Source organism: Zymoseptoria tritici, chromosome 6, assembly GCF_000219625.1.
Source record: "Zymoseptoria tritici IPO323 chromosome 6, whole genome shotgun sequence".
NCBI classification, from domain to species: Eukaryota; Fungi; Ascomycota; class Dothideomycetes; order Mycosphaerellales; family Mycosphaerellaceae; genus Zymoseptoria; species Zymoseptoria tritici.
The window spans coordinates 1639854-1652559 of record NC_018213.1 but is presented as its reverse complement, the minus strand read 5'-3'; the positions used below and the strand labels follow the sequence as shown (position 1 = coordinate 1652559).

At 54.7% G+C, this 12706-nt stretch overlaps 4 protein-coding genes across 4 annotated transcripts; 3 read left to right on the top strand and 1 right to left on the bottom strand.

Annotated features, from left to right (window-relative positions):
• Positions 1-29: 29 nt before the first annotated feature.
• Positions 30-3044, top strand: MYCGRDRAFT_93972 (uncharacterized protein; the record flags this gene model as incomplete). The annotated part of the gene is made up of 1 exon (XM_003851751.1): positions 30-3044. The coding sequence occupies one exon, from the start codon at positions 30-32 to the stop codon at positions 3042-3044; it is 3015 nt and encodes a 1004-aa protein (XP_003851799.1).
• Positions 3045-3859: 815 nt separating this feature from the next.
• MYCGRDRAFT_21193 (uncharacterized protein) lies at positions 3860-6097 on the top strand (the record flags this gene model as incomplete). The annotated part of the gene is made up of 8 exons (XM_003851752.1): positions 3860-3916; positions 3978-4009; positions 4069-4444; positions 4498-5002; positions 5060-5143; positions 5200-5222; positions 5273-5495; positions 5598-6097. Coding segments are annotated over 8 exons (1800 nt in total), but the record flags the coding sequence as incomplete, so codon positions are not given.
• Positions 6098-6860: 763 nt separating this feature from the next.
• Positions 6861-8916, bottom strand: MYCGRDRAFT_109908 (Ca2+-modulated nonselective cation channel polycystin; the record flags this gene model as incomplete). Its single annotated transcript, XM_003851495.1, has 8 exons — positions 6861-6970; positions 7023-7065; positions 7121-7305; positions 7360-7430; positions 7492-7538; positions 7605-7888; positions 7950-8501; positions 8797-8916. The coding sequence occupies 8 exons, from the start codon at positions 8849-8851 to the stop codon at positions 6861-6863; spliced, it is 1347 nt and encodes a 448-aa protein (XP_003851543.1).
• A 486-nt stretch (positions 8917-9402) lies between these two features.
• On the top strand, positions 9403-11717 carry MYCGRDRAFT_109907 (uncharacterized protein; the record flags this gene model as incomplete). Its single annotated transcript, XM_003851753.1, has 4 exons — positions 9403-9449; positions 9703-9923; positions 9980-11537; positions 11603-11717. The coding sequence occupies 4 exons, from the start codon at positions 9403-9405 to the stop codon at positions 11715-11717; spliced, it is 1941 nt and encodes a 646-aa protein (XP_003851801.1).
• Positions 11718-12706: the final 989 nt, after the last annotated feature.

Here is a 12706-nt window from a genome sequence, read left to right as displayed (position 1 = left end):
CGACCTGGAAATCAACCCCTAACCGCACGATGGCATCAAAAGACGCCCAAGCCGCCGCCGTGCAATCTGGCCAGACGATCGCGCCGACAACGCTCAACAATCCTCGTCGGCCTCCCGCCCACCGCTCCGTGTCGCTCTTACATTCACAAAAGCGCCAAGCCGCTCAGCAACAGCAGGAGCAACAGCAACAGCACAATAGCGACTCTTCCTCGCCAGACAGCAACGATCCGAGCTCGAAATCCTCTCCCACGGGCCTCAAGACGGGTAAAGGAAGCTCAGGCGAAAGTAGCAATGCCGACAAATGGTTCGACCAGTCCAACAACGAGCTCCGCGATGCCAGCGCCACTTTCGCCGACGGCGATCCGCCTTTCTTCATGCGGAACTCCTCCTCATCCGAGACTCCACCGGAAGCGCAGCGAAATAATGCCAATTACACTGGTGTCGCGAGTGCACTGCCAATGCATGCTGATCTGTTGAGGATCGGTACCGATGGAAGCAGCACAGAAGAGTATCGCGGCGTGATCGATGATCTGACGATTGAGAACAAGAAGTTGAAGAGAAGGTTGAAGAAGTATGAGAAGATGCATGACTCCCACCTGAAAGATGAGAGGTTGTTTGAAGTCAGGATACATGGCCTGCCCACCGAGAAGAAACGCGAACTGGAAGAAACTCTCCGCAAGTTCGCGGAAGGTTTGGTTAATAACGCTTTCCCATCGAATGGGTACAACGGACTTATGCCAATGTTGCCGAAGGACAAGACGGCATCCTCGATGACATCTCTCCAGCAGACCGACTCGGCTTATGCGTCAATGTCGGCATCAGGTCAAGGTTCATCGAGTCTAGGCAACGAAAGCCGTCCCATGAAGTCCTATGCGGTTGGTCAGAACGCGGCGTCGAAACGTGAGAACATTCACAGCTTCCTCCACCACATCCCGGAAGGCCTCTTGCCTCAGTCCAGTCCTGTGAACATGACTGAACGCATGAAGAAGAAGATTGTCGTGCGTCGCTTGGAACAGATTTTCGCAGGCAAGGGAGCCGCGCTTGGCGGTCACCAACATCCTCAGCAACAACAAGAGGTATCAAATTTGGCCGCCAGAGCCGACAAGACCGACACCGAAGCACATGGTCGTGCTGCTGCACGAGCTGAAGGTCACCGCGAAGCCAACATTATGGTCGGAGAGGTTGAGGATCCCGCCGACCCTCCTCACAGCAAAGCTTCTCATGAAGCTTCGCCAAACAGTCACTCCGATGTAGTCAAGGAAGCCGGCACTTCAGCACTTCGAGAAGATCAGCGACCGACACGACCTCTGGATCTTGACCCCCACCGTGCTCAGGTTCCTGTCGAAAATCTTCAGTACATGCGCCACTTGGGCTTCTCGCCATACGACCCGATGTCGTCCAAGTCGCCGGAAGAAGGCCACGGGTGGGTTTACTTGAATTTGCTCATTAACATGGCTCAACTCCACACCATCAACGTTACCAGCGAGTTCGTCCGCAAGGCTGTGGCGGAGTACAGTTCTCGATTCGAGGTGTCTGCCGATGGCCGTAAGGTACGATGGAAGGGTGGACGAACCGTCACCCGCACGAGCAGCAGTGGTGGCGCATCGAACAACAGTCCATTCAATACCGACACTACTGACGGTCAAAGTCCACGCAAACGGCCGAAGTTGACACATCTGGAATCCTTCCGATCGGAAGACTCGAGGGCGCCTGCGGGTGGAGCCTCTGCCCGTCCGCCGGAAAAGAAGATGATGTACACGCCTCTCTTCTTCCACCGCAGCAACTCCGACGAATCGTATGGCTCTTCCTCAGAGGAAGAAGAAGAAGACTTGTCCTCCTATGCTCGTGCGCCCGTGGGAGGAGAGTCCTCCGCCTTGACATCATCTGGCATGCGCACTATCGTCACGAAGAAGAAGCAGAAGCGTGAGGATGGTCCCATCATATTCTACAACAACGCTAGGTTCTGCACAGATCTCAGCGGTGATCGCAAGGTGGCGTACAACGCGAATGCTCCGCCGTATGTTCCCGCCAGCTCGATTCCTCTGGGCAAAGCAAGACCTTTGGGAGGGACAGTGGAGGAAAGAAGGGGTCCCTTGGCAGACGCCACGGAACTCCCAGAAGCTATGGATCTGGACGACAATCCCATACCGTCAAGTATGGAGCTATTCTTCCCACCGACCTCACCCATGGACGACTCTCAGGACTGGACACGGAAGGAACCGCTGGAGCTAGAGGTCACAGGTATTGGCGGCGTATGGCCTGCAGACAACTTCACCATCGACGTGCAGTCTCGGCACGCGCGGTTTGAACCATCAGCACCGCCTACAGCCGTTCAAGCTGTGCGACCCACCAGCGACCTTCCCGCGAAACTCGCCCGCATCCTGCGCTCCTCACCATCGCGGAAGACCAGCAGGCGCTCGCAACCGAAAGTCGCTCGCCAGATTCTGCGCACGGCATATCGGCCTCTCGCGCCTGCCTCTCTACCTCCCGCCCTTTCATTCATGCCGTACAACTCTTCTTCATTCGGCGACGACCAGTCCGAGTATTCATCCGACGAGGAGAATCGCTCCCCAAACCCAATGCTTGACCACCGATCCACTCCCTCCGCCGCGCCACAGCCAGTAGGCTTGCAGTACGACTCCACCTCGGAAGAAGGCGATGTAGAATCGCTGTCGGAAGATGAATCCGAGGGCTCACTCGACCTCCTCGCTGCGGCTCGAGAGATGGATCCTCAAGCCGTGCGGGAGCAGGAGAGAGAGTACGACGCGAACATGGCAGAACGGTTGGCCGAGGAGATCCCAGCTGGCAGCTCTGCCGCTACGGCAGGTGGTGGCAGTGGATTCAATTCTCCGGTGCACCCTGAGTTGTTGAAAGGTCTGAGTGAAGAGTTCCGGAAGGGAATTCGGGAGGCGCGACTGGGCAGGGGTGGCGCAGGCGTCGGTAGCGCGATGAAAAGGGCGACGACGTCGGACAGTATTACTGCGCTCAAGGGAGAGGAGGATGTGGATAGCGATGGCGGTAATGATATGCTCGATGACTCGTGAGGTGTGCGATAATATCGACCAGGTGGAGGCTGTACAGATATGTTCATAGAAGGATGTGACATGATATAATGCTCATGTGTACAATCGACGTCTACTAGTAGGCATCTTCCCATGCTCTTTAAGTGTAGTCCTGCGTTGTCATCTCATCAGCACAATACATTCCTTCAATCCTCCACGTACAAAACTCCTCAGGCTCGACATATCCCGTCGCGTACAGAATACACATTTAAGCTTCTCAACCGGGTCGAAGGGATCGACATGCCCGCCACAACGCCGGAGTTCTCCCACCTCACGCTTGCACCTCACGCTTAGTACATCGCTTCCAAGACTCGCAATTCGCCATCGCGATACCCTGCACAGATTTATTCAGTCGACGAACCTGAAAAGCATCGAAGAGTGCTGCAATAGTTATCGCGCTTAGTTGCTGCGCTGCTGCGTCCTGGTTCCGGCTTCTTTGGATATCCATTCACTTCTTTATCCATTCGGCTTGAAAAGACAAGCACCGAGGGAGGGCACCTGGTTCTCGGGAAATCCTGCGCTCTCCACACCGCGCGTGCGGAAACTGTGGCGCCACGCACAATATCCCGACCTTCAAGCGAGGACGAGCTGTCTCAGATTGCCGGTCGTGCAGAGGAACCTGAGTCCGCGAAGACTTCAGCTGCGAGACGACCTGGACTTCGGACCACAACCGTGGATACCGATTTGTGATACGAACGACCTCCGAACGATTCGAAATTTGACCCAGTATGGATCCTCAACTCGCGGCAATGAGCGCGACGACGCCGCCCTATGGAGAGAATGTGGTGCCGGCGCCGCCGCAGGCCGAGGTGGATGATTTCTTGAGGAAGAAGAGGAAGGCGAGAGAGCATAAGGTATGTCGCAGTTATTCTTTCCGTTAGGGTTTTGTTCGCGCTGACTGGTGTCGTTGCGCAGGCTTGCTATCCATGTCGGCAAAGGAAGGTGAAGTGAGTCGTCCGTTCGTGTCAAGACGTCTACGCTTGCATTCGGCTAACCACAATGACAGATGCGATCTCTCACGGCCCTGCACTACCTGCAAGGAACGTGACCATCCGGAACTGTGCTCATATCATCCTCCAAACAAAAGACAAAATGTCGACCTCCATGCCCAGGGCCCTGCCATGCGAGCGGACCATCAGGATGGAGGAATGGCAATGTCGCAGAACAACAATCCAGGATACGTGACGTTAGCTCGGTCTGAGTTCGACTTACTATGTCGGAAGCTGAACGGACTGGAAAATTCCATTGCAGATTTGAGGCGTGAGATTCGCAGAAACTCTCATGAGAACAACAATGGAACTCACGATAGTGACGGGAGTAGCGAGGGTGCTAGGATGCAAACTCACACTGATTTGCACGGGTTGCATACCAAGAATGAATCGGTACGTACTTGTAGGGAAGCATGCAGAGAGTCGATTTACTAACAAATATGCAGGGCGAAATCGTCCATCTTGGCGGAGGATCCGTCCCAGCAATGCTCTATGCCATCAGCCAGGGTCAGCCTCCCAGCGGTGCAGAGCAAAGTCAACTCCAAGAGTTCCTCGGCAAGTCCGTACTGCCCCTGTTCGGGCTTGACAACGAGTCGGCCACATACCCGTTCGTGGATCTCTGGGGTCTACCGCACGGCTCCCTGCAACGTGCCCGAGAACTTGCCAAAGCATTACCAGGCGATCAACAACTACTCAGTCTGTTCGCCAGCTACCGCGACATTGGCTATATCATCTATCCGGGGATCGCAGACTTGGAAGCATTAGAGGCCGATCTTGCGGTGTTCTTGGCCAATCGATCGAGTCAGCCCAGTCCAGAGGATGGAGTGACGGAGCAGTCAATTTATGGAAAGAGCTTTTACTGGTTGGGGATGTTGTTCGCAGTGCTGGCGAGTGGGGCTCAGTGCAGTGCGTTGACGAGGAAAGAGAGAGAATTGACCTCGCAGGTTTACGGTGAGTCCTCGCTTATCGTCCGTGGCGGCATTGATGGAATCTTACTGACTTGTGCAGTGTGCTGTGGATTCGAATGTTTACGGTTCACAAATTTCTTGTCGCAGCCCCATATTGAAAGTATTCAGGCGCTGGTCATCATTGGTATGTCGATCAAGGTGCCGACCATTTGAAGAGCTCAACGACTGACATATTGATAGGTAACGTCATGACGAACAACATGGTATGATAATCATTCTGCAGGGGATCAATATCTATTGCTGACATTTACAGAATGCCGGCACAGCATGGAGTCTACTCGGTCTTACCATTCGACTCGCTCAAGGCCTTGGACTACATCAAGCATGTCCGCCGCACGTTCCACCCGAACACGTCTTCCCTCGGAGCAAAGTATGGTGGTCTATCATATGGGCAGATTCTCTGCTATCCATCACTTACGACCGCAATGCTGCCTTGGACGTGCACACGATGCCAATGCCGAACCACTTTGGTGGAGGTAAGCCAACACTCGTCAAGCAAACGGAAAGCGAGCCGAAGCTGGTCCCTTGCTCTGAATGTTCCGAATGGATTTATGCTGACTTCTGTGCCTCACCACTAGTCTCCTCCTACCATCAATGCATGTATCGCATGTGCAAGATCGGCCTTGATATCATTCGCGACCGCGCCAGGGCCACTACTCCTCGTGAACACATCGCCAGCATCCGCCAGCACCGCGATTCCATCGCCGCCGTCATGCGGGATGCGTCCGAACATCTCCGCGACTCTCGAAAGTGCGCGACATCAAAGGACACGCTCGAGCACTGGGCTCTCTATCTGCATACCTCCTACGCCACCTCCGAACTCTGCCGTCCTGCAATCAGTCCGTCCACCACATCCAGCGAGATCGTCAACACCTTCAGATCGGTATGTGTCGAGTATTTGGCCAACACAGTTGAAGCATTTCTTGGCCTCAACAACATTACCTTCTTCGCACGCCAGTCTTGGGCCGCCGTTCACCGTGCGCTAAGCTCCGCTCTGCTCCTCGGTATCCTCGGCGAGCACACCCGGAGTGAACGCGCGCGCAGACTGGTCGGCAGGTTCATTACCCTCATGTCCGAGGTTACTTCGACCGTCGATCCAACGGAAGTCTCCGCGCCCGTAGAGCGCGGCATCGCCGCGTTACGAAAGCTGAACATCGAGGGGGCCCGCAGCGAAGCGAGCTTCACCGGGAACGTCGATACTCCAGCAGACAGCGATGGACCGATGCTGAAGCTCGATCACGGACAGATCTTTACTCCCGCCAGCTCGGACGGACTGCCGTATGAAGAGTTCTCACCGTATTCGGTGTTGAACACTATCCTTTGGGGCAATAGCGCGGGTTCGATAGGGCCTGTGATGGAAGGTGGACCGGCTATGATGTAGGTTGGACGGTGAGGAAGTATATGTGTTTGTTGAAGCATCGACTTTTTACTCGAAGCGGCAGCAGCATCGCTCACAGGAGCTGGACATTCAACGGAAGAGAAATAGCGAATAACGATCAATACACGCAGCTCATGACCGGCAAAACGCGACTTCATATTCGTTCTCGAAGAAATTCTTTCCTCGGGAGGACATGTTTGCTGGACACGTCGGTTCTCCCTTCGAATAACACCCTCAACCTCTGCGATCTCAGAAGAATCCACCCTTCTCCTCACTCTTCTCCTGCTTCTCCTCTCCCTCCTCCTCCATAGGGGCCGGCTCTTCAGCCTTCTTCTGGCGATTCTTACCACTGATACCTCCCCACACACCGGAAGCGAGCCCACCTACGCCCTTTCCTACTCCACCGACCGTGGAGCTGAGACCTGAACATATGTTAGACTGGCTACCAAGGACAGGAATTTATTCATGCACTGGACATACCGCCGATCACGTCCCCCTTCCCTATTTTGCCGACACCTTCGCCTACGCCGCCTGTCACTCCTGTGACTGTGTCGCCTACGCCTTTGGTCAAGCCTGCGGGCTGTCAGTTATGTTCAGGTAGTTACGGCGCGGGACATCGACCGACCTTCCACTGCACCGCCAGCTCGTCCAGGGATGTACCCTCCGACCTTCGCAACATGTAGTCAGCACGACCGCCTTCTCGAAGTCAACGAGCTTCCTTACACTCTTGCCCACTCCTTCCACCGTATCTCCAGCTCCCTTCCCAGCTCCTCCTACGGTCGAACCAACTCCACCCGTAGCTCCAGACGCTACTCCGCTGATGTCTCCTCGGCCGATGGCTCCAGTGGTATCACCGATGGTCTTGCCTAAGCCGGAGGTCGTTCCCGAGACGGTCTTGCCGAGGTTGTCTGTAACTTCTCAGTCATGTATCTCACAAAGCCTTGGCTTCTGGAGCGACCCACCCGTTGCGTTGCCGACAGTCTTGCCGACTGGTCCCCCGACTGTGTCGCCCACGTTCTTGCCTAGCCCGGAGCTGGTCGCATCATTAGTGTAAGAATGAACAGATTTCTGACTTGAGACGCTGGCAAACTCACACAGTAGAGTCGAGACCTTTGCCAACTCCACCAACTGTCGCACCAGCCTGCAACGGCCGTTAGCATGGATGGCTCCACGATACTGCCCAAGAGGACCTCAATGTCAGACTTACGCCTCGGCCAACACCGCTGACGGTCTTGCCCGTGCCCTTCGCAAGACCTTTTCCAACGCCCTTGATGTCGCCTCTGCCGATTGCTCCTGCAGTCTCTTTACCGGTGTTCGTCAAATCTCCAACGGCACCCGTCGCTGTGTTGGAAACGTTCCTTGCTGCGCCGGTGGCGGTATTACTGACGCCCTTCGCGGCGTCACTGCCAGTCTTGGTCGCGCCGGTGGTGACTTTATTGACGTGAGATGTCACTGGCGCAGACTTATTGCCGGTCGTCTTGTCGATGGTGCCTAGAATTGGAAAGAAGTGTCAGTCCTGAAGAGCACAGAAGTCGAGCGAGGAAGCACTTACCGGTCACGCCGCCGACAGTCTTGTTCGCACCACTTGCCGCCCCATCGACGCCTTTATTCGCCGTCTTCAATCCCCGCCCAACGGCCTGATTGGCCTTATCTGTCGCTCCGCCGGCTGCTTGCTGCGGTGCTACGGCTGGCTTCTTCTTCTGTTCTCGTACTTCCGGCGGGATTGGCTTCCTTCGTTCCGGGACCGAGGTGACCTCTCCTACCTTCTTTGCAGGTGCAGCAGAGCTAGCTGGCTTCTTCGATGCAGCCGGACTCTCCTTGGACGGTGCTGGAGTTTTGACCGGTTGTTTCGCTGGAGTCTTTACGGGCGTCTTCGCTGGAGTTGGACCACCTGCAGGCGCCTTCAAAGGGGTCTTGCCGGGCGTCTTTGCTGGTGTGCTCGCCGCCGATTGTGTTCCTAAGACTGGCTTCTTCGCGGGAGCCGACGATTTCGCAGGCGCAGAGGGTCTCTTGACGGGTGTTCCTCCGACCGGCTTCTTCGCCGCGGCCGGAGTGGCTTTCTTGGAAACTTCGTTGTCGACCATGCTGATCTTTTGCATCGAGTCTGTTAGGGCACAGAGTCCAAAGTCAGCAAAGTGGGTGTTGAAGAATCCCAGCGATGAACGGTGTACAAAGTGGTGTTCTTCGAGGTGTTGCGGTGACACATGACGTTCATACGGGTGTATAGGATGCACCACGCAGGGCAAATGCAGAGTGGATCGGAGCTCGGTGCTGACTGCGTGCGTGTACGTATCCACTTCAATGGCAGATGGAGCACATACTCGACCAGTACGAGTATCCCAATGCAGCAACACCGGCGGAAGCAATGGGCAGGACTCGCTAGAGATAGCAATACGCACCGGACGTACCTTGAAGATTGGCCTGTTGGGCTTTGAGGTCGTCCAGGGCTGACATTGTGTGTTGCTGTTCGATCAAGACCGTACTTCGAAGATGGGAATTTTGCAATATGAAATGTAGAAGTCAAGGGCAGAAATCGCAGGAGACGTCTACTGCCACGTTCAAGTGGTCAATCCTACAGGATATATTGACCTCCGCCACATCTTGAACCAGGCAGCCAGGTCGAACAACGTCAGGCCGCGTCCACACGATTCGAGGCTGAAACATGTTGACCTTGAGTTCCACAATATATCGTTGGTTCGCGGCTCGAATCACGAGTGAAAGCTCCAATTCTTGAAGATGTCGAAACTTGGACAGCTACCGAAGGAATCGGGCAAGTCGGGATCGAGGTGAAGTCATGGCGACAGGGATCATTCCTGGTTTATGGAAATTGTAAAAGTCGTCCAATCGTTGACTTTTGGGACGTCGTTTATTGACAGTTTTGGTTGCAAGAGCCAAGAGGCTTGGTCGCGGTGCATGACTATGTTCGCCCAGGACTGATCAGTTCACCATGATGTGCCATATAGGGAGCAGAACGACCTCCAGAGGTCTTCACGGAACTCTTCACGATGCCGGGGAGTCTGCTCAACATTTGCTTCGGACTGGTGCTTGGAATGTAATGAAAGATCGAAATGACATTCTCGCTGCCGGGCAAGGAACACCTTCCAACGTTGCCTCATTCTCCTTAATGGTGTGTCGTAAGAGAAAGTGGTTTGCTTTATGTTTCTTCGGCTAATCATCGGTCAGACGCGTCTCTAATTATCCATCAATCTGCACGCGGCAGGAACGCGACACAGCAGCCTGAACAGCCCCACCATCAACAGCGATAACTTCGACTTCACGGATCAGCACCTCACTCTCCATCCCAGACACTCAACAGACAACAGAGAAGCAGCGATCATGGCCGATGCAGCGGGTGTCCTCAGTGCCGGCGTCCTGCGCGAGGTCACCGAAGGCCAAACACACGAAAACCCCATCGTCCAGTGTGTTCAAATTAAGCCCATGTCCGCCAACCAGGCCACCGGTCAAGAGCGGTGGCGAGTTGTTTTCAACGACAGCATCAACTTCATTCAGGGCATGCTGGCAACTCGTACGTGAATCAAGCAATGGTAGCGGGATGGATCAGAGAGGCTAACACATCTGCAGAGTCAAACAACCTCATCAATGACGGCACGCTCAAACGAGGCAGCATCTGCCGCCTAACACAATTCACCGCCAACTTCGTCAAGGACAAACACATTCTCATCGTCGTCGATCTCGAGGTGTTGAAAGAGTACGGCGAGCCAGAGAAGATCGGACAACCAGTTGCCATTACATATGACGGAGCAAAACCCGAGCAGCAAGAGGATGTCAAGCCGCAGCCGGGCAATATTGCAGGAAACGGATTCTATGGAAACAAGCCGCAACAGCAGTCAAACTCGGAGCTCAGCGCTCGTCCCAAAGCCACCGTCTCGCACAACGGGCGCGGCAACATCACACCCATTGAGGCAGTCTCTCCTTACACACACAAGTGGACAATCAAGGCGCGATGCACACACAAAGGCGACATCAAGACATGGCACAACAAGAATGGCGAGGGCAAGCTCTTCAGTGTGAACTTCCTCGATGACTCTGGCGAAATCCGTGCGACTGGCTTCAACGACTCGGTCGATCAGTGGTATGAGTTCTTGACAGAGGGCAACGTCTACTACATCTCCAGTCCGTGCAAGGTCCAGCTCGCGAAGAAGCAATTCTCCAATGTTAACAACGACTACGAACTCACATTCGAGCGGGACACAACAGTCGAAAAGGCGGAAGACCACGACGGTGTGCCGCAAGTACGCTACAACTTCACGGACATCGCTGCGCTACAAAATGTCGACAAGGACACCACAATCGACTGCATCGGGGTCCTGCAAGAGGTGGGCGAGGTGAATGAGATAGTATCGAAGAGCACCAACAAGCCATACAGCAAGCGTGAGCTGACACTGGTGGACAACTCCGGCTACAACGTCCGTTTGACGGTCTGGGGCAAAACGGCGGAGTCTTTCGATGCTCGGCCAGAGTCAGTCGTTGCTTTCAAGGGAGTGAAGGTCTCGGACTTTGGTGGACGCTCTCTCTCCCTCCTCTCCAGCGGCAGCATGAACATCGATCCCGATATCGACGAAGCGTACAAGCTCAAGGGATGGTATGACGGAGAGGGCCGCAATGGCAACTTCGCCTCCCACGCCAATAGTATGGCGGCGGCCGGTGCTACCAGCGGCGGACGACCATCTGACTTCAAGACCATTGCGCAAGTCTACGACGACAAGGATGGACAATCAGAAACCACCGACTGGTTCAGCATCAAAGCTACAATCGTCTACGTCAAGCAAGACAGCTTTGCATACCCTGCTTGCCGCACTACCGATCCAAAGCCTTGCAACAAGAAAGTGACAGAGCACGATGAGGGTCAGTGGCGATGTGAACAGTGTCAAATGACCTGGGACCGGCCAAACTACCGCTACATCATGAGTGTCAATGTCAGTGATCACACAGGTCAAATCTGGCTAAGCTGCTTCGACGAGGTTGGCGTTCAGGTGATGGGCATGTCGGCGAACGACTTGATGGCATTGAAGGAGGAGGGAGACGACAAGAGAGTGGGTGAGGCCTTCAGCGATGCGAATTGCAAGAGCTTCATCTTCAAGTGCAAGGCGAAGATGGACACATTCCAGGATCAGCAGAGGTATGTTGTGGTGTCGTTGCGATTGGTTTTGAAGGAGCGTTATGCTGACTACTGTTCGCGTGCAGGGTGCGGTATCAAGTGCAGTACGTCAACCCCATCGACTACGCTCGTGAAGCGAAGAAGTTGGCGGACATCATCAAGCAATACTCGATCCAGGATAACAGCATGTTTGTGAATTAAAGTGAGGAGGAAAGAATGCAGGGTCGGCACATATTGACGCGGCGGAATGATCGGGATGAACGCCGAGCGAGGGCCTAATATGAAAGCGCAGAAGACGGACCAAGATGGTCGATGAATGACATTGCGAGGATTGCCAATAGCAATCACTTGCCGCACAAAATGCTGAAGTCAGGCGGCGCAGTAAAGACCGAATGAAGCACTGTACCACGTTGCGTCTTCTCGCGTCCGTCTTTCAATCGTTCCGTCTTGACTTCGTCACACTTGCACTGCTAGACTCCGCCACTCACTGATGCTGACGGATAGTCTTCTCTCAACGAGCCGAGTATCTCATCAAAGTCGAGTTGTCCTTGCGAACGATCGAGCCGCGGTGGACTGGAACAGGCATGGACGAGCCAAGAAGTGTATCGGGGCACCCGCGCTTCGTGAGATCCACGCGTTATGCTCCTTGAACGCACAGCATGACGTGTGATAGATGAAGACAGCAGGTCGAGATCGTGATCAGAAGACAGATGGGGAGGAAAACGGACACATCCAATTCGACCCGAGTCGAGAGCGTCAGCCCGCGCGATCAAGTGTTGGACCCGTGCTTCCGCACTCTGTACTGTACAAGTCGCGCCTCGGTAGCTTTGTGACGCTCTGTGAGCAAGGAGAGCGTACCTCATACCTACCAGAAGCGATGCCGAGGCAGAAGCACTTCAGAAGGACTAGATCGAGTCCTGCGGCCCTTCTGCGGCCGACGATCACTGTTATTCTTGCCTGTGATGGAAGCCAACGAGCCATATACCAGACACCGGCTCGCGTTTACACCACAACCATCGTCCGAACACCCCGCATACCAGTCACTCAGAGGAGTCGGAGCTGGTCCGATACCCACGTCCGGCACACTAGAAACGTGCATGGCGCAATCGCATTCGCGGATGCAGGGCTGCGATGTCCGTTCGGGGTTCGGACGCATTCTTGTCCTTCCGTCCCAGAGTGGGGGTGTGCTT